Source organism: Talpa occidentalis, unplaced genomic scaffold (genome assembly GCF_014898055.3).
Source record: "Talpa occidentalis isolate TD23 unplaced genomic scaffold, MPIMG_talOcc4v2.1 talOcc4.757, whole genome shotgun sequence".
Lineage (NCBI taxonomy): Eukaryota > Metazoa > Chordata > Mammalia > Eulipotyphla > Talpidae > Talpa > Talpa occidentalis.
In genome coordinates, this window is record NW_023605147.1 from 3,103 (window position 1) to 24,681 (window position 21,579).

At 49.3% G+C, this 21,579-nt stretch overlaps 1 protein-coding gene and 1 pseudogene across 1 annotated transcript; one reads left to right on the plus strand and one right to left on the minus strand.

The window, feature by feature from the left end:
* Nucleotides 1-5,866: 5,866 nt before the first annotated feature.
* On the minus strand, nt 5,867-6,607 carry LOC119233317 (stromal cell-derived factor 2-like; annotated as a pseudogene).
* Nucleotides 6,608-12,422: 5,815 nt separating this feature from the next.
* Nucleotides 12,423-19,311, plus strand: LOC119233316 (pulmonary surfactant-associated protein B-like). Its single transcript, XM_037495558.1, has 11 exons — nt 12,423-12,486; nt 12,807-12,937; nt 13,519-13,590; nt 13,972-14,097; nt 14,687-14,839; nt 15,033-15,122; nt 16,009-16,192; nt 16,327-16,499; nt 17,292-17,372; nt 17,884-17,968; nt 19,258-19,311. The coding sequence occupies exons 1-10, from the start codon at nt 12,423-12,425 to the stop codon at nt 17,944-17,946; spliced, it is 1,137 nt and encodes a 378-aa protein (XP_037351455.1). The 3' UTR covers nt 17,947-17,968; nt 19,258-19,311.
* The last annotated feature ends 2,268 nt before the right edge of the window (nt 19,312-21,579 follow it).

Here is a 21,579-nt window from a genome sequence, read left to right on the forward strand (position 1 = left end):
AGACACTGCCATGAGTAGTAAAAATTACTACCACTATTTTCATGCTGTGTTGGTATCAAGGGGTAAGAAAACACAAACACAAGTTAGCTCTGCTGAAAAAAGAAATAATAATAATTTAACATTGCTGCAGGTCCTGGTCAGTCAAAAGAAGAAAACTTTGTTGAATCAAAACAAAATGCAACAAAATTTCCAGTATTATGTCAAAACTTAGTAAAAATCAGGTGTATCTTCAACAGTCTTTTCAATCCTTCATAGTAAAAAATTTTTAACCCATCAAAAGTTCCATCAATAGGAATCTGTTGAGGCCTGTCCCCCCTATTTTTTTACAGAAACAATTTCTGTAGATATCAACAAAGTATACAATATTACAAAGGCGACAATCACCACTGACAATTTACATACCTATCAGGTACTGAGAGGTTGTATACATGTTTTAGAAAACCAATGTTAACATTTCTATACATGTCAAAGTTTTACCATTTTCCCAAGTGACAAGGCTTCCCTTCTAGTTTTACTTTACTGGGTAAACCAAATAGGACAAATTCATCAAATGCCTTTCCCAGGAGGAAAGGGAGAAACTTTGTGGAGTGTCTCAGGAGTTCTACTGAGGTTCCACAAAATTTCCTTAGATCAACCAAATGACAGGCTACCAAATTTTTTACTTGAATTTAAATTTCTGGGAAGTTTTGCCATAAACATCAGAAAACAACAGCAACAACAATATTCAATCTCTATGAAGGCACCGGCTTAGCTCAGTAGTACAATGTTGACAATCAAACCATAACCTTTAGTTTGTTTCTCATAACTGGAGACTATTTTTTTCAATGTCTGTAGGCACCTTGTATACCAATTTTTCAACCTCTAGAGGCCAAGACAGTTAGACACAAGGACATACAGACATACAACATATAGACAGTTTTTTCTAGTTATGACACATGGAATATCTTATGTAACTGCACTTTTGCTCCATAGGCTCAGACAAAAATCTCAAACTCCAAAAAAATGTGGAGTGTTGCCGGCAGAAATCACAGGTTCCAGTTGTCATCCTGTTATAGGGCAGCCCCGATACAAAATGGGGTGCCTGACTGTGGGTCCTCACCCATGTGCTTAAAAGGACTTATCAATACTCTGCTGCAGGCACACACAAAAGGTTAATAAAAGGTTTATTTACAAGGGAAGGGCAAATGAGGAAATGTACAGCTCAGGGAGAAAAATGGGAGACAAAGTTTTAAATGCGTCCTACCCGATGCGCCAATCTGGAATCCCAAATGGCACTCTGAGAGCTGGCCGCCAGCCAGGAGCCGTGAAGCCAGGAGGCGAGCGACAGAGCTAGAGACCCCAAGGCCCACGTGTTTGGTTTTTATACCCAACCTGGCTGCTTAACTCCACCCTCAGGTCCCAGCCACCTTCCCTTTGGTGGTGATGGGATTTGTCTTTCCCAATGTCCTGATGACTTTGGTCTGGAGTGGGGGTGGAGTACACAAAGCCTGTATGGGATTAGCTCAGAATATCCTTTCCCCCTAACAATCCTACAAATCTAAAACTTTGGAAATAGGAAGAAATAGTTTTATTAATTACAACAGTTATACAGCCTTGTTTATCACTTCAGAGTTTTCAGTGTTCAAGCCTTTTTATTAGAAGCCAATCCTGGGGTATCCTGTACAGCAACTGAAAGAGCAAAATCATCAGTTAACTTTTAACAATAGGAGTCGTACCAGACAGGCAATACTTGGGTTTCCTGGAATATAACCTGAAAAAGCAAAATCAAGATATTAGCAATTAATTTTCAATTAAAAGAAGTTATCTCCTTACTTCTCTTAGCCACTCTGGGACAGAAGCTGAAAAAGCAGATTCAACATCAAAGCACAGATTACACCTCCCCCACACTAGGGAGGGACAACAGCAACAACACAGGTATGAAAACCTGGTATAGTTACATCATGCACCATAAAGAGTGCTTTCCACAAGACCTTCCTCAATACTTCTGGAAGCAGAAACTTAGAATCTTGTCTTACACCAGCAATTGAACAAATCCAGGATTCAAATGGCAAACATGCCCAAAACAAATTGTGTAGACAAAATTCACAGCTGCAAATCCTTTCAGACTCAGACAAAATCTTTTTAATTTTTCTGATCTAGACTTTGCAAAATTCAAGTGATCTCCAAGAATCCATCAAGGCTACCAGCAATTACCAGTTACTGCTTAAGGCTACTCTTTCCTTAACACCCAGGCATACATTTGCTAATTTAAACACCACTGCTCCACAGTTGGCTTGCAAAACCCCTCAGGCAGAGGTCAGGAAGTAGTCAAAGTCAAAGCGAAGTCAAAGCAACATATCACTGACCAATCATTATTGCCTTTAGAAATGCTAACAAGACAGCAGAGATCACAGAAAGAAAAAAGGTCCAAAGTCCTAGCAACAAGATCCTCTGAGTTTTACAAGAGCCTGCCAAGTGACCACAAGGTCCAATGTACTACCTAATCCTTTGAGTAAAACTGCTACACAGAACAATTTTTACAAAATCAAATTGCTTAGCAAGTGACTACAAACAAATTACAGACAGACACACAGAATCTTCACAAAGCCCAAGCCAGTTTTTCAATAGAAAATCTACATATGAAACAAACACACACACGAGAAACCAAAAATCACATTAGCACTTATGGTAGCCAGCGCCATAGGGAAGCCCAGTTTCCCATGGGGCTGACTAACCATGGATGGCTCTGTCCTAAATCATGTTGGGCACCAAATCTGTTACAGGGCAGGGAGAGGGGCACCCCAGATTCCACAAACCTGCCTACTCTAAATGGGTTCTGCCATCCGCCGCATCAACACAAAACATATGAGACTTTAATGGCAAGCAACTTTAATACAATTAGGAAACAACACAGGAAAAGCAAAGAATATAGTTTCTAAATCAAGTACCCAAAGCCACCCGTCCCCTCATGGGTAACAGTCCATCCAAATGGGTTGGCCCAGAGCAAGGCCCCAAAGCCTGCCACAAGTCTAAAGCATCTTCCAGTGGGGACCCACAGAAAAGGGTCAGAAACAACCAGACAAATCTGGAGGGAAAAGAGCAAAATCAAAATCAAGGCAAAAACCACCAATGTCACCTCCCCACAGGTCTCTCATCCATATCTGTGTCACCCAGTCCACGACCAAAAGGCAAGTGTAGTTTCTTCACATGTCTCTCTGCTCCATGTGCCTCCTCCAGGGCTCCTTCTGGCTCTCCATCCTGCTTCCTTCCATCCTCAGTCTCCTCTACAGCTTCTTCTCTCCCTGCTCAGCTCCACCCTCCTTTTGGGTGTGGAACCTGGAACCTCCCTATTTCCTGGGGACCACCCTGTTACAGTCACACTCCAGGAGCCGTCAGGCTTCCTGGCCTTCTCTGGCTGTAGTCTTACCACAAGCCACACACCGAGTCCCCCCCCCAGGATGTGCTCACTCTTGGATTGGCAATTCTGTACTCTTTGGGGGTGACCACTGGAGAGGTAGGAAGGGACAGTGCAGGATCTCTATGATCCAAGCAGACGGGGTAAAGGAGGAGTCCTGGAGGCCTCAGTGGCTTTTCAGGCTTTTATTGGGATTTTACTGGGTACACAGTGGGGGGGTATGCAGGGGTGGGGGGGGGGACAGGAGGCTGGCAGGCCTCCCAACCCCCAGCAAGTCTTCACTCTACCTGGGCCCTCCAGCGTTCTCTGGTGGCCTTGTTCTCTGCTGCTCTTGTGGTTCTGCTGGCGTCCCTGTGATGCTGCCCTTATAAGCCCAGTCTTAGCCCAGGTGAATCCCATCTACATATGCCCACACCCTACTCCAGGTGCCCGCCATCAGACATGCATTCCGGGCCTTAAGGATCCATCATCAATCCTAATGGTGGGAGGGCAGAAAAGCCTGATGCTTTTAATTTATCCTACACTGCCCAATCCTCAGGGTTTTCTGTCTGCGGTTGCTCAACACTCGGCTTTCATAGCCACTAATGTGACACAGACCCCTGCACTCAGGCCAACCCTCTGCACATGCACATGGGTCAGGGATCCGTGGATACAAGCTCCACATGGAACTATGAAAGCTGAGTGTCTTCACTCTGGGCTTCTCTGGTGTTCTTTCTCCCCTGCCTCTTCTCTTTCTTCTGTTTCTCTTGACAGGTATCTCTATACTGAACCATGGCCCTTAGAAGTAAACAACAGAACTTTTAACAATGTAAAAAATGCAGGTGCCCCATGAGGCGAGGTGAGGCAATCCTAATGGCAGGATGGCAGAAAGGCGGGAAAGCCATTTACCCTACAACTTCATATACGTTGCTCCATTCTTAATCATAGCTGTAAAATACATTCAGAATGTGCACAAAACAAAATGAACATCTCAGTGGTTTATTATGAAGCAAATACCCATGTAACTGCCACCCAGGTCAAGAGCCTGCCAGGGCCCCTGAAGTCCGTCCCCCTCCCTCTCTCTACCTTGCCTTTAATGATAATCATAGTCTTGTTTTTCTTTATAGTTTTACCATCTTACATACTCTTAAACCCCAGGGTTCCATTTTTTCTCATTTTGATAAATATATAAATAGGAACATATAGAATGTATTCTCTAGTGTCTGACTTCTTTGAATCAACCTCAACAAGTGTGAGTTTCACACACTTTGTCCTGGCTATGAGGTGTTTGTTCCTTTTTGGAGCTGAGAATTATTTCATTGTGTGAATGTTCCATAATTTACCCATTCTCCTGTTGATGCATGTTGGAGTTGTTAGCAATTTTGACCTATAGACACACAGGAATTATCTTTCTTTTTTTCTAATTTTATTGCAATATAATTAAAGTATACTCACCTGCATATATTAAAGTGTGTAACTTTATCAGTTTTGATACATGTAGACACCTGTGAAACCATCACAACAGTCAAAAAAGTAAGCATGTCTGTCAGCTTCTTGTCTACTTTTGGATGGATGGATAGATGAATGGATGTATGGGTGCATGGATGGGGAGGATGGATCGATGGATGAATGGGTGACTAGAAAGACTCTCACATAGTGTAGTTTCCTCTCACCATTTTGGATGTACTTCCTTGTATGCCTTCTAAAATAATGCTAGACTATTCATACATTAGCTCACTCAAAGGGCCTGTTCTGGTGCCTGGGCAGTCTGGCAAAGCCAGAAGCTTGACTAGCTGTTGAGAAATGACCAGCATGCCCTGCATTGTGTGTTGTACAGAAGTCCCTAGATGCACCACTCTGGCCAAAAAATGACAGATGAAATGGGAGGACTGTTTCTTAAGCCTCTCCTTCTTTCTTATCAGATACACTCCTGACCACAGCCACCACCAGTTGAGTCACAGTTCAGAGTACGTCAAAAAAGAGATCAGTAGTTTCTCAAATAGTTTATCAGATCTCATTTGAGCTGCCCATGACCACTTACTCAAAGTTCCCAAGCCGCAAGAGGAGCACACCTTTACCAAGGCTTCTGTTCTGAGAAATTAATATTTTACACCACATTTTATTGCATCTTTTGCTCTCCTTCACATTACTTCTTTTTTTTTTAGCAATTAAATTCTTTATCATTTTGGAGGGAAAAAATATAGGGGAAAAGTCACATGTCAATAATCAATGATGCCAAGCTTCCAAGACATAAAAATTTCCTTGTTTTAAAAGGGATGTCTTCCTCAGTTTCTGTTTAATCAATATGAATAAAAAGCAGCTGCTCCTTTACCAGCAAAAAACTGACCTATGTCTGGGAAAACAATATGTACTCAGAAGAAACTAACCCAAGGCTGGAAGACCAAACAATTCAAGTGTGAAGAGCTGAAGCTTCCAAACACAGCCACTGTTTTCTGTCATGCATCTTTATCTCAGTGATGACATGGCCACTGCCCAAGTGATGACATGGCAGGGATCCCAGCATGAAGCAGCAGCAGAAGTCTATGAACACTGTATGGTGACAGTGGCTCACAGTCTCCAGACTCATAGCTCGGTGTGGTGGGCTTCTGCTTTCAACAATTCACTGGGCTTCATGAAGATGCCTTCCGTAGCTTTCCAATAGTTGTTCTGACTTGGCTGGGCCATGCCATGCACCTCTTTTTGTCCACTGATGGGTCGACCATATTGTTCTCCCATGACAGACAGCAGAACCTCAGTGGAGGAATGCTTGAACCGCACTTCTCCATCTCTCACCCAGTAGGGCCCATTACAGAGCACTGCCAGTCATCCAGATAATCACCTTCTCCTTCCTCACCAAAAGCACTCACTTCCTGGTTTCTAGAAAGAGGTGAGGTAAAGTGGTGACTATGGAGATTTCAGCCAGTGTTGACATGTGTCAGCCTGATGGGCTGGCCACATTTGATGGGGGTTCCCCTCTCACATAGTCTTCCCCCGTATCCTCCAGTAACTGTTGCTGTCATCCACAGAGGTTACACCTGTCACTGATTGTTGCCCACTACCTGACCCATAGCGCACGTCGTGTGAGTGCAGTTGCACGTTGTGGCACGTATTGAGAAGCTTCACCACAGACCTACACGTAACCACAGGCACATTGGATGCTCCTATAACACTCCATAAACCCCTGAACAACAGTAATGGCACCACAGCCATCCCGGCAGCTTCGCCGAGCCCCCACATTACTTCTTACAACTCTCCCACCCCAGCACTACCCTGATAAGGGTCCCCTCCTTTTAAGATGCTCCAAAGTCAATGGCAACTTCCATCTCTGACTTCTGTGGCTGATGCGAATCCACAGGCCTTCCAAATGTTGTACTTAAAACCCACTCTGAACCCTCTCTCTCCCTTGCCCCACCATCACCCCCACCCCAGAACAACCAAAATGACTCTGGCTTCCCTTTTGGCCTCACCTGCATGTTGTCTGCTGTCATTGGGTGTCCCAGTACCTGACCCTTGTCACATCCACTGCCTTCCTACCTCATATCACAGGATTGGAAACACTGCTCCCACCTTTCTGGAACTTTATTTCCCAGCTGGACACTCCATGTTTGGGGACACCCGCTTCTCCCTTAGTACTGATGATTCACACCTGCCTCACCATGAAACCCAGACTGGACAAAGTCTATACTAACCAATTATATAGTTGGTATATTTGCTAGTATATTTGAGGATGGGGAGAAGTGTTCCTTTCTTTTGTTTCATTATTTTCAGGCCCATTTTTTAAAGTACAAAAACTGAGTAATGGTCATACATACATAAATCAAATAAAAAATCACCATAGCCAACAAGTTGGTATACTTCCTGCCAGTCTTTATTAGATTTCTCATTATTGATCCACGTTACTGAACATACCAATCTGTGCATGAATTTGGGGGAGTGACATGTATCCATATTCTGCCCTTGTGGGCCATGACTGGACTTCATACCTTTACAAGTTGCTCTCCCATGATGACTGCAACTCGTTCACCTACCAGTCAGATGCTTGGTGTAGGCGCTGTTTGCTCTGCACTGCTCCCAGGACCTGCTGGGTGTGACCGTCTCTGGTAGGGCTACAAAGCTGGGTTGTATCCCCTGGCACCCTGTGGCCCCCAAAGCACCGAGGGCTCTATCTTGAAATGAACAGAAACACTCACGCCTCTCTGAGGTCTCAGAGTGTTCGGTTACCCGACAAACATGTCCCAGGGCCTTTGCTGAAGCATCTCGTTCACAGACATCCTTACTCGGGTCCTTGAACAAGAGTCCCTGGGGCTGGGCTGGGGGCAGACCTGGATGTTTTCAGAATTGTCCAATACTCTGCATGGCCTTGAGGCCAATCTGGGGCTCTGCTAAAGGCCAAGCTCAGCGTTGGTCGCTTCCCAGCTGAAGAAGATGTCTCTCCCAGCAGTCACTCAGATGGCCTGCAGATGGTACCCCCCAGCATTCACCAGAGTATACTCTGACTCTGAACCCAGCTTTAGACCACATCAAATTACTTGGCAGGGCCTCCCTGGTGGAGCAAGGGGTTAAGACACAAACTATGAAGCTATCCTCAGCCACTACAGCATGAGTTCGATATCCGGCCAGGGAGCTACACACATGGCACAGCAGACCTCTCCTGTCTCACCCACTGCTCACCTCAGCAGTGTATTTCAGTCAGTCTGTCTGTTCTGTTCCCCACTGTCTCCGGTGACTCCTCTCACCCCCCACACACACACCACTGGCCTGTACCCCAGTTCTTGTATGCATAAATAAATAAATCTTAAAAAAATTTACTTGGCAGATGCTAATTGAACCCTACTCCACATCATGGTCCTCCAGGCACTAAGGACAAAAAGGTGGTAACTTGCCAAGGGACCTGCCATTGTGGAGATTACAAATCAGCAGGAAAGAAAGACAAGAATCACAAAAATAAGTGTAAACCATAATTAACAATAGTTAAAATGCTATAAGATCAGCTCTTTGTGGAAAATAGCATGAGGCCTTATTTGGCTGCAATAAAGAAACACCTTCACCAACAGACCACAACAACGTCTCTAGGTGTATGGGACTTGGGATGCAGAGAGACGGATGCTCTCAGTATTAAAAGGTCAAGGAGGGCACTGTGGGGTCCCCTTATCTTCACACACCACTTCTGCACCTTACTCCTGGTCTCCACCTTCTGGTCAATGGCGTCATTGCATTCCTGGCTGCCAGGCATGTTTGCAAGGCCCTGCCAGGTCTGGAAGTGTCCTGCTGAGCAGGAGCATGGGATAGAGCATTTGCCAGCCACCATGAAATCATGCTGTGTTGAAGGCAGTGGCTGCGTGACAGCTTGTGAACCGGGGGGACTGTGGTGAGCAGCGCTCCTTGTCACCCACTATGTACATGACCTTGTGCATGAAACAAACAAACCTCTGTGGTCCTAGTCACTAAACACTGGGTTTGGTGGTCATCATTTCCTCAGATTGAGTCTCCTGGTGGCCTAGGGGTGAGTCTGCTGTGTTTTCTCAGCAGGACAACCAGCTTCCTAAGAGCAGGGCCACCTGATACTCCCCCAGGGGGTATTCCTGGAGATTGGTCCAGCAAATGTGGAGAGGAACCCGGGACTCTGAATTACTGCGTGGTCCACAGCCTCCCTACCAACAGCAACACTAACCTGTAATATGCTCTGCACTGTGACATGTAATGGAGGCTGAATAGTTCAATTGCTCCCAGACATTAAAGAACACATGAAAGTAAAAAATCTTACCTAACTTTTTCTCCCTGAGGTTTTTTTTTTTTTTTTTAAGATTTATTTATTTATGCATACAAGAACTGGGGTACAGGCCAGAGGTGTGGGAGGTGAGAGGATTCACCAGAGATAGCGTAGGGAACAGAACAGGCAGATTGACTGAAATACACTGCTAAGGGGAGCAGCAGGTGAGTCAGGAGAGGTCTGCTGTGCCATGTGAGTAGCTCCCTGGCTGGAGATTGAACTCGTGCTGCAGAGGCTGCAGACAGCTTCATAGTTTGCGTCTAACCCCTTGCACCACCAGAGAGGCCCTCCCCGAGGTTGTTTTTACAGAGAATGATAGAACAACCTGGAGCTGAGCTCCAGAACCAGCTGGAAACTGAAAACCCAGAGAAAAAAGTAGCTTCCCAGAGGTGGAGCACCTTAAAGAAATTGCATCCAGGCCCTGGACTCCTGTCATTAAAAAAAAAGGCTTTTTTCTAATCTGTACATTAGTGGAATCATTCAATCCTATAACTACTAGTGGAATATGGTTACTTCTTTTGATCTTTGGCTCTTGTTTCTTAAATTATTTCATCAACTTGGTCTCCAAAAGATTATAATATTCAAGGGATGTCAAATCCATGGGACAGACTTACAGGATGGTGACCTTGGGTCTCCTTATTCGCAAGGGTCCTGATAGCTACTCTTACCTCCTAATGGTGGGGTCTTATCTGTTCAAACATGGTGTCAAACATTCAACAACTGCAGGTAACAACCTGTGCCAAATCCAGAGTCCTATGTCTCCCTTGGGCTGAGAGAGAATTTTACTCCTCACACCTGTAGGGAGGGAACCACACCCACGCCCAACAGGAAGTAGCTAGAAAAGATTGAGACCATCATCCCTCTACTCCTTCTTTAAGAAATAAAGAGAGGAGGGCCTCCCCTGGTGGCGCAGGTGGTTGAGCGCAGTGCTGTGAAGCTGTCCCCAGCCTCTGCAGCACCGGTTCGATTCCCAGCCACCCGCAAGGGTCCCACATGGCAAGACAGACCTCTCCTGCCTCGCCCGCTGCTCCCCTCAGCAGTGTATTTCTGTCGTCTGCCTGTTCTGTTCCCCGCTCTGTCTCCGGTGAATCCTCTCCCCTCCCGCATCTGGCCTGTACCCTGCATAAATAAATCTTAAATAAAGAGAGGGGAGGAGGGATTAATGTCAAAACAAGGGAGGGGGGTGGGAATTGTATGGGGACTATAACCAAGATGAAAATGCATACATTGTGCAAAAATGAAAAATGATATAAAGAATATATAAAATTTAAAATATACAGCTTTAAAAAAAAGAATAACCATGAAAGAAAGGAGGGAGGAAGGGAGGGGAAAGAAAGAAAGAAGGAAAGGAAGGAAGGGAGGAAGAGAGAATGGAAGAGCTCTTGGGGGGAGTGAGACAGAAACAGCCCAGGACAGACAGACACAGCGGGATGGCACTCAAGGGTAGGACTTTACTATCCCGTTGTCTTCGTCAGGTTGGTAACTAAGAGGTTAAATAAATATAAAAGGGGCCAAAATCTCTGAGGGGAAGTATGAGGTAAACTTCAGTCTCCCCCCAAGCCCCCCCCCCCCAGAAAACCTCTGTGCACCTTCTGTGACAAGATGGCCCAACACCACTTGTTTAAACTCTCTACCTTGGTTTCACCTCCAGGGTCCTGTTATCACTACACAGTCTTGCTAAACAAAACCCCGGGCAGAACCAACTCAAAACCCCATCACGAGCTCCCTTCTAAACATACATATCAGCAACCTCAAACCCAGCGGCGTTCTCCCTTGAATCACTCCTCCTCAGGTGTGTGCTATCTCTGGCAATAAGAGTCTCATTTTCATCTCACCCACTCTGACTCCCCTACAGATCCTTCCTGCACAGAAGTCAAGGACGTCCGGGGCCCTTTGGCACCCCAGGCCTCAACATGTGTGAGAAACAAACTTGTATTGTGAGAAGCCACTAGATTTGAGGGCCCTGTTAAACCTCCCTGAGCAGTCACACCCCAGCACACACCCGCCCCCACCTCCGAGACAGCCATTTGAGAATCCACTCTGCACTCCTATAGGCCTGATTGTATCCAGACTGAATTCAACGGAGCTTGTTTATTTACCACTTACTAAGACAAACATAGACCAGGCCCACATTCCTGAGGCTGAATGGAAGGGCCAGGGCTCCCAGTCTTGGGTCACACACTTGCACTCAGCTCTATTTGTGGTATTGACCAGGCCTTGAGGTCAACAAAAACAACACAAATTCCTATGTGACTTCAAGGGTGTCAGTTGGCCATCCTGTGTCTGACCGCTGTCATCATGACATTATTTCCTGTGCTGCCTGAGTGCTGCGTGCTCCCTGGATTGTAGAGGCCTTCTGAGCCTACTTGGGAGGAGGGGTCCTCTGGAATCAGAGCGTCTCATGGCTCAGGAGCTGATGCCCTCCACCTTACACAGAGTGTCTGCCCTGGCAGATGGTGAGCCTGTCCCTGGGGTGCACTGCCCAGTGGGCCTGACCCCAGAGCCTGTGTGGCTGCAGGACGGTCTCTCCCGAACCACCAGCTAAGTCCCAGCCTCTCCTGGAGGGGACCCCAGGAAAGGAAATATGAAAGCATTCCCCAGACAGGACTGCCTGAGTGTCACTCAGGAAATCTCAGCCCCCACAATTCCTGTCTCAGACTCTTGGGGCATTTTGTTTTCTCTGTTTCATGTAAGAGCTCTTGTGACTAATGGCAACCCTGTGTCCATAGAAATAGGGAAGTTTTCTGGGGGTGGGAATGTAGTGGGGATGGTGGGTAGGTGGCCTAGAAGGGTCCTGGGTTTGGCCCTCCGGTCCTTGCCCTGGGTCAAGAGCCAAGCAGGAAGCTCTTGAGAGCATTGCTCTTAAGAGAACAGAGGTGGCCCGAGAGGCCTGGGGTGGAGCTGGAAGGGGGATTACTCTAGCTGCCCTGTCCCTGCCTCAGTTTCCCTCCCAGAACCTAAAGAGGTGGGATTAGATATAGAAATTCAAAAGCCCACTGCTTGGAGGAACTCAAGAGCCCAGCCCACAGGAGTTAGGTCAGAGGGTAAAGGGAGCAGAATCAAGGCGTCGGGCAGGAGACCAGGACCAGAGAGGCTTGGGGGGAGGGAAGGCAGGAGTGTCACTGCTGAGAAGAGGTGGGGATCAAGCACCTGCAGGGCTCTCCAGGGCAAAGGCAAACATTGAGATCGATGCTACTCCCACAGAGCCCTGCCCCCCACCCCCGCCCCCAGCTATAAGGGCCCCCACCCCAAGCACAGTGTCCAGGCTGTGGAGGAATCATGGCCAAGTCGCACCTGCTGCCATGGCTGCTGCTGCTGCCCACACTCTGTGGCCCAGGCACTGGTGAGTCTCCCCAGCTCTCCTCACTTCTCTCCCACCTGGGGCCAGGTGTGGAAGAGACAGTAGGGCTATCCCCATCACTTACTGAGCACTGCTTTGTGCCAGGCATAATCTCCAATCTGTACATTATCCTCATTGTAAAGACAAGGAGGTTGGAAAGATGTAAAGATGGGCCAGTGGGCACTAGAGCAGGGAGACCCAGGGTTGTCTGACTCCCATGTATTTAATGTCTGTGAGCGCCCAGTAAAACTGGGTTTGGTGGGTGGGTGAAGTCAAGGTGCTAAAAGTGGTCTGGATCCCAAGGTTATTCTGGCCCCAAATAGAAGCTGTCGGGACCACCTCATCCGTGGCCTGTACCCAGGGCCCCAAATTCTGGTGCCAAAGCCTGGAGCAAGCACTGCAGTGCAGAACCCTGGGGTACTGCCTACAGGAAGTCTGGGGAAATGCGGAAGCCGTGAGTACCACCCGAGAATAGATAGACACCAAAGGGCTCGGAGAGAAGGTGGTGGGTAGGCTCTGGATAGACCTGAGAGGTTGGAGCCCCCATAGGGGATAGGATGGATGGATGGGATGGGATGGGATGGGATGGGATGGGATGGGGTGGGGTGGGGTGGGGTGGGATGGGATGGGATGGGTGGGATGGGATGGGATGGGATGGGATGGGATGGGATGGGATGGGATGGGATGGGATGGGATGGGATGGGATGGGATGGGGTGTGATGGGGTGGGATGGGGTGGGGTGGGGTGGGATGGGATGGGATGGGATGGGGTGTGATGGGGTGGGATGGGGTGGGGTGGGGTGGATGGGATGGGATGGGATGGGATGGGATATGATGATGGATGGATGGATGGATGGGATGGGGTTGGGTGGGATGAGGTGGGGTGGGGTGGGTTGGGGTAGGGTGGGATGCTATGGGATGGAGAGCAGTTGCCTGTGCCTTGGAGCACCCTATCAGTCTCTACCTAAAGAGCCTCATCTACCTGTGCTGGGATCATGCCTCCATATATACCCCCACATTGGGGCTCCCTTCCCAGGATGACCTGTGCCAGGAATGTGAGACCATCGTTCCGCTCCTCATCAAGATGACCAAGGAGGTCATTTTCCAGGTGATGAAACACAGATCCTGGATGCAGCCTGGGGTTCAACACTTGAGATAGAGCAGGGAGAAAGGGTTAAGCCGTAAATGGGCTGGCTCCAGGCTGAGGATGTGGCCTGGCTGAGGACTCTAGGTACCTCCTGACCAGTGGAAAGCCCTGGCCCAGAGCTCAGCAGCACAGCTAGGGATGGTCTTTCCTGGGGGAAAATGTGGACAGCTGCTTAACTCCTTGGCACGCTGAACTCTGGTGCCCTGGGAAAGGGTGGCCACTGTGCCCTGGTGGTGGCCCTGTGTGTGGGGACTTGGAAGCGGGGGCCTTGGAGGGGTCAGACATCAGAGAGGTCAGGCTGACTCTCTCACCTCTGTTCTTGTTGCCCCCTCTGCATCCCAGAACACGATGCGGAAGTTCCTGGAGCGTGAGTGTGACAACCTCCCCTTGAAGCTGCTCGTGCCCCAGTGCCACCAAATCCTCGACTTCTACTTCCCGCTGGTCGTCAGCTACTTCCAGGACCGCATTGTGAGGGCCCACCCACACCACTTCCAGCCTGCCCTCCCAAACTGCACCCAATGCCCACTCACACCCACAGTTACGCACATAACCCAACCATCCAACACACACCCCTCACACTCTTACCCACATTCTCACATTTTACCCACTCTTAGACCTGCCTACAATAAGGCCGGAAGACTCAGTGCCCTCAGCCAGGCCCTGATCACAGGCCCATCTGCTCAGCTGTGTGCAGGCCTACAAACATTCAAGCACACATGCCTCACACCCTCACACACATTGTCACACGCTCCCTCTGTCACAAACCCCACACACACTCACATGTACAAACATATCCTCTCACATACCCATTTTTAAAAACACACGTTTACTCTCATTCACACACATTCCCAGACACCCGTCCCAAAGTTCCCACACAGCTCTTTCTCTGCCTTCACTCTCCCCTGACCCCAACCACAGAGCCCCAACTCACGGGCCCCCACCCAGCAGGCACCTCACCATCCCAGCCCAAAGAGAGTGGCTCTGGTCCTGGAGTCCTTCAGCCTGAGCAAGTGTGGGCTTCCCCCTCAAATGTCCTGCACCCTGCATTGTGCCCTAGAACACAAAGGCCATCTGCGAGCACCTGGGCCTGTGCACAACCAGGTTTCCAGAGCCAGGGCAGGAGCCAGAGCAGCTGGACCCTCTGCTGGACAAGATGGTCCTCCCCCTGCAGACTGTTGCCCTCCAGTCACAGCCCGGGCCTCACACACAGGTGAGGGAGTCCCCACAGTGGTGGCCCCTCCACCAGATAGGTGGAAATCCAGAGAGGTAGCCAGAGGCAAGGCCAATGGACACTTGGGCCTGGGGGTGTAAGGAGGAGCTGGAGAGGGGAGAGTAGGGGAAACAGCAGCGAAGAGCCTTCTCCCTGTGCCCTGCCTGGTCTCCACCGACGATTCTCTCCCCAGGATCTCTCTGAGCAGCGGTTCCCCATCCCCCTCCCCTTCTGCTGGCTCTGTCGTACTCTGATCAAGCGGATCCAATCTGTGGTTCCCAAGGTGAGGCATCCCGGTTCACAGAAGCTCAACATGGCGCCCCCACCCCCCGCAGCTCCATTTATACCCAGCAGACCGCAGGTGCAGCTCAGACCCAGTACCTGCCTGGCCTAGAGCACACTCAGCAAACATGAAGACCCCACTATAGGCCAGGCACAACGCCACTGTCAAGTATGAAAATGGACAAGGCCAGGGCTTGTCCTCTGGCAGCTCACCATCTGATGGAGAAGCCCCAGTTGCTTTTAATTTTCAAAGGGAAAACTTCCACAGATGGGACTCCCCCCGAGCCCCCAGCCTGTGCCAAATTTGGAGTCTTCCAGACCTGTGGTGACATCACCCAGTAGTCCCATCAGCCCAAGACTGCCGCCCTAAAGGGGGGCCCATGTAAGAAGCTGCCCATTAGCCTCCCTGAGCGTGCTTTGGGGCGGGAGCGATGTTCCGGATATTAGGTTCAAGCAGAGAATAGATGAGGTGATGGACAGTGAGGGGAGAAGGGTTACTGCTGGTTGCTCAGGGACAGTCTCTGAGGAATGACAATTAAGCTGAGACCTAGAGAGCACGGCAAGCCCTGGGTCAGGAGGGAGAAGACAGGTCTGGTTCAAGGTCTGCCCCAGGTTGCAAAGGGTCCTTGGCAACACTCCCTTTCTGCCAGTTACATCCCTCTCTGCTCTTCTAGAGCCTGCGGAGTCAAAGCTGTGGCCATGGCCCGGCTCCATGATTTGTTTCAGGACTCTGGGGGAACCCCCTGGACTGTTCAGTGCACGCTGTCCTTATCTATAGTGTTAGGGAAGGGAACGAGGGAATGTCTACGAAGTGCCCCGTGGTGCTGGGCACAGAGTAGATCTTGCATGGGAAGGTCCCATCCTGCCCTCTCTCGGCCCCTCCCTAGGGTGTGCTGGGCATGGCTGTGGCCCAGGTGTGCCACGTGGTGCCCATGGTGGTGGGCGGTATCTGCCAGTGCCTGGCTGAGCGCTACACTGTCATTCTGCTCGAGGCGCTGCTGGGCCGCGTGCTACCCCAGGTGGTCTGTGGCCTCATCCTCCGGTGTTCCAGCGAGGATGGCGCTGGCCTAGGTGAGCCTGCTACCCTGGCCCCTACTCTCATCCTCCCCTGCCCTGGCGCCACACAACCCTCCCTCTCCAGCCCACGTGCTGCACCAGTAAGGACAGGAAACTCAGCAGGACAGCCTTGGCTGTTTTCTCTCTAGCCCTCGCTCCTCTGCAGTCCCCGTCAAGAGATTGGCTACCTCAAGACTCCTCGTGCCGCCTCTGCATGCTTGTGGCCACCCAGGCAGGGAACAGCAGCGAGCAGGCCATGCCCCAGGCCATTCCCCAGGCAATCCACCTGGCCTGCCTCGGCTCCTGGCTGAACAGGCCAAAGGTTCGTGGTGGGCTCATTAATAGAGGACCCAGGCCCTGGTTGGGGTGGAGGGATGAGCCCAGGAAAAGTTCTCCTGCCAGAGATATGCAAGAGTGGGCTGGACCCCTACCTTTGAAGAGCTCAGGCAGGATGTGGGACAAACAGTGGTGGGAATGTAACTTAGGGTGAACCTAAGGCCAAGAGTCAACTCTGGACCAAGGGTCTGGGCCCTGGAAGACCAGCAGGCCTCTCTAATGAAGAGCACAGCCAACTGAGATGAGTAACCCCAGGGTACCCTGGAGTGGGACAGACCCTGGTCCTTGTGCTGGTGTGACTCACTAAGGACAAAGCCACCTGCAAGACAGCTGGGCTTAAGGGTCTGCAAGTCTCAGCCCTCGGAGTCAGTGACAGTAAATCCCCCCATAAAGGAAGATCTGAGGCAGCCTACTGACTCCTGCCAGGGGCAGCTTTCTGCCTGGTACCGCCTGCCCCATGACTTTCAGGGCCCCCTCTCTCACCCCACCAGCTCTCAAAGATTTGATGAACTTTAGGATTTCTTCCAGAACTGAAATTTGGGAGGAGGGGAAGCAGGTGGATTAGATTCTGCCCCTCTGCCTGGTTTAAGACCCTCTCTCTCTCCAGTGTCCCGGCTTGTTCAGTTGTATAGACAGAGCTTCTCAGTGGGGCCTGATGTTTGAGCTACATTGGGTCTGGGGAGCCCTGAAAGCATCCAGATAAGTGGAGAGGCCAGGCTGGCCATGTATCACCAGGCCTGGGCCCCCACACCCAATCTGTGTCTATTTCCTTCCTCAGTGTGAGCAGTTTGCAGATCAGCACATGCCCCAGCTGCAGACCCTAGTGTCCAAGGGCTGGGATGCCTACTCTGCCTGCCAGGTATGACTCTCTTCATCCACAAAGCCCCTACTCTCTCTGGTCCGTGATCCTCAGAGGCTGCACAGTCCTGAGTGCAGGGCAGCCCCAGAGAACACAGACCCAGGATTGGGGGGTAGCCCTACCCCAATGTTTTAACATAGAAGAGGTAGTTTCAGAGTCAGGAAAAAGCCACAAAAGGGTAGAAAAAGATGGGAAGGGAGGGAGCAGTTTTAAGGAGTATAGTTTGATGCAATTATGGGATGGATGTTGCTCACTAAGCAGTGTGAGCTGGTGGAGGTGCGGAGGTGCAAAGGATGTTCTGGGCCAAGCACCCCACCTCCTCCAGCTTAAAACCAGAGGCCCATGGCTTGGGAGTGTCCCAAGGGAGTCAGTGAGGTCACACCAAGAGCATCCACCAGGTGGCAGGTAGAGTGAGAGCCACCCCTTCCAGGAGGACTCTCCTCAACACTTCAGAATTGGGAATGGGGGGCAGGGCACCAGGTCTCAGGCACTAATGCTGTCCCTGTGGCAGGTCCTGGGGGCATGTAAGACCACAGAGAGCCCTCTCCAGTGTGCCCACAGCTCCCATTTCTGACGAGAACTCAAAGTCCTTCCAGGTAAGTCCAGGCCTGCAAGTGAGGGGAGGTAGAGGGGGGCAGGTCCGGCACCCATCAGGATGGCAAGGGGGGATCCTCTGTTCCCCAAGCAGGAGCAGCCAGTCACCACTGTTGGCTGCTCCCTCCTCCTCCCTACAGGCCACACCCCAAGGATCCTGAGGGCTTCTGGCTGGGCCTTCATGGAATGACCTGTTCACACCCTCTCAGATTCTAAGCTCCCAGCTAGCTTGCCCTGTCCCAGTGCTAGCCTGAGGCTCACAGCCTACCCTCTGGACTGGCTGATCTTCAGTATCTGATGTGTTTGAACCAAGACCAACCTTATCTGAAACTCAGGGGAAACTAGGCAGTGTTGGACATAGACCCCTCAGATGGAGGGATGGGTCACATGCAGGCTCTGTGACCAGTTGCCTCAGGGAAGGGAAACCACCCTAAGAGATGGACCCAGCAATGGTGGCCTTGAAGTGCCCCTGAGAGCAAACCCGTCCACTTTACAATTATTCTCAGAGCTGGCCTCTAACCTGACGGTCATTTATTAATTTATTGGCTTTTTTTTTTTTTTTTTTTTTTTTTTTTTTTTTTTGCGATATAGTGTGTACCTGTGACCAGGTTACATTCCAGGGGAAAGGGTTATATATGTGAATAAAAGTGATCCCTGGCCCTCCTGGAGCTCACACCCCAGGGCCCACCTCTTCCGTCTGAAAGTAGGAAGCCCAGATATGGTCCTCAAACTACTCCAAATCCAAGCCAGTGTAGGAGGTAGTGGAGAGGAAGTGTCAAGCCCAACTCAGACCTATCCCACAGGGGCCAGTTTAGTGTTACCCCCCCCCTCCCACTGAGGACAACTAGGGGCATCTGCAGGTCTGGAGCTGTCCAGGAGACTGGAGCCCTCACCTTCCCTCAGTGCTCCCAGCACCAGGAAGAGCTGACCCTTCTACCTCTATTGAAACAGAAAGAGTAGGTTGGCGTGGGAGGCCTGGGTTGTGGTCCCAACTCTGTCATCAACTGACCATGGGCCCCCAGGCAAGACAGGTCACCCTCCTCTCTGACCCTCATTTTCCTCAGCTTCAATGGAAGAGTTGAGTGAGAAGGTCACCAGACTCAAGCTCTCCCACATGACAAGGCCCTTCCTCAGACTTCTTGCCTCCTGCCCATACTGAAAGAGAAGCCTTAACTCCTCCCCTCACCTTCCCCACCTCCTTTCCTCGAAACTACTTTAAACTGGTGAACCACAAATCCACAACTTGTACATTTAGTCCTGTTTGTCTTATCTATCCTATCTCCAACCACAGCCATTTCCGTCTTCTCCGGGTGTGAGGGCAACAGTACAATGTCTACTGGAGGTCTGTGAGAGGAGGCTTCCAGCCAAGGCCAGCCTTCGTACCCCACCAGAGCCAGCCCAGCTCCTACCGGCCCCCAGGACTGCACTCGTCGGTCACATAGTCCTTTCCCGGCCCCAAGAGGACAATGGGGTATAAGCCAGGCCTGGCCTCATTCTGATTTCCATGTGTTCAAGATACTGGCTTTTATAATTGTTTTGCTGACACTTTCATACAATTCAAAATTCAGAATAAAAAATAGGAATATAAAGTACTATAAAAGATCAACATGAAATCCTTAAACTTTCTTTAAAAATCCAGAAATCTTTGGCACAGTCAAGGGTAGACATTGCAGTGTTTAAGCATGATGGGAAGGTGACTGGGCAAACTTTCATATTGAAATACTCTGCTTGTATAAGAGTTGTCACTTTAAGATGTAAAAAGGAACTTTCTTTTTTGTCTGTTAGCTTCTAACATTTGTTTGAAATTCCATGGTGATTCCACTTCTGCTGATGTAGCCTAGTCAAAGCCCAGTTGGGGTTGCACTTGCCAGTTCTATGTAATGCAATATCTGTAACAATGCTAATAAAGTCCTATTCCTTGTATTAAAAAAGAAAAAGACACTGCTCTTTAAGATGTGCAAAAGCCATAGCCTCGCCCTCAAGGCTGCAGGACCGGGGGCCCACCTCACTCTCTTCCCTGGAGAAGTAGAGCCACACATCTTGCCTCTTACAACTGCCTCCAGCCTGCGTCCCCTCCCTACATGTCATCTGCACTCTCCCAAAGTCATCTGCACTTCTTGCTATGATGAGGTGAGGTTAGCGTACTAAAACATCAAAGGAAATAAGCCCTTGGCATTGAAAACCTAAATGCCTGGAAACACCCATTTATTTATAAAAGAAGTTTTGTCATATTTCCTATTATAAAAGGAATACATGTTTGCTGTAGAAATTACAGAATCTGCAAAGGAAGAGTGGAAACCACCCACAGTCCTAGCAGACCCCAGGGAGAACTGCAGCAGGACTTTGACACCGATACAGACTTTTTGCCATCTGCCCCACCCACCCTCCACACACAGGCACCACAGAGAGGTTTCTACACAACCTGCTCTTGACGTCACGATGATATATATAAACTCTTGGTCTCTGAATTTGAACTTTTAAGTAGATGTGTAAATCTGTAGCAGACTATACTCTTGAGAGCCACTATTTCAATTATAACAAGGTCCTTGAGGGAAAAGTGTTTTTAAAAAAAAGTTTGGAATGGAAGAGAAAACTTCACTCAAAAGGTGAGTTTAATAGGGCCTTGGCTTGAGCAAAGAGAACTGGCAGGAAGTGGCCAGAACTTTGGCTCAGAGGGTGCCCGAGACACACCCAACATCCTGTGCCCACCAGAGAAAAATGAGGAAGCAGCATCCAGAAAGGAAAAACTCAAGTCTGGTTGATAGGTAGATTGGTACAATATGTTGTTACAACTTCAAGTAGTCAGCTTCATGCCCACTCAAGGACAGCGGTGGAGAAAAGTCCTCTAGGGGGCATAACGTCAAGCAGTAGTTCTGATTATTCACTATAGCAGGAGTGTGTGGCCAAGAATTACAGATCTAGACTAACTGATGGGCATTGCCAATGGCTTGGCAGGATGGTCAGGGATTCAAAAAGAACAAGATTGTAAGATTGGTGAAAAAGAAGTCTGGGAGAAGAGGTATATGGATAGACTGCTTGAATGAGGACACACTATGAATATTTGTGTTTCACATGAATGCCCACCAAAAGGCATCCATTGCAGAGGACACTTAATTATCAGGTATAGACAAATGGCATGCTCTGCAGATGTCAGTCAGCAGCCTTTCTCCAGTCACTCCCAGGGATATTCAACGGCTCATGAGCCATGGTGGTGAGGTTGGAAGCTATGCATGCTTCACCAGTTGATTTTTCCCTTCCCCTGGTTTGACAAGTACTCTGCTGAGTATCTAAGCTGCCAACTGCAAGGATTAACTATTGAGTCTTCAATGGCACCAGTCCCTGTGGGGATCAACCAGCCACCTGGTTACCAAGCTAATTACCATCTTCCATCATGGAGAAGGCAGAGATCCAAACTGGGAAGAACAGCTTATTCTGGATGTGGATTTTTCTCCCCTGTCCATGTTTCTGCCAGCACCACCATACATGGCCTCATAGAATGCCTTAGTGGCCATGACATTCCACACAGCTTATATCTGACCAACAACTCCTCACAGCAAATAAGTATAGCTGTGGGCCCATGTCTATCGAATTAACTGGTTTTATCACACTTAAC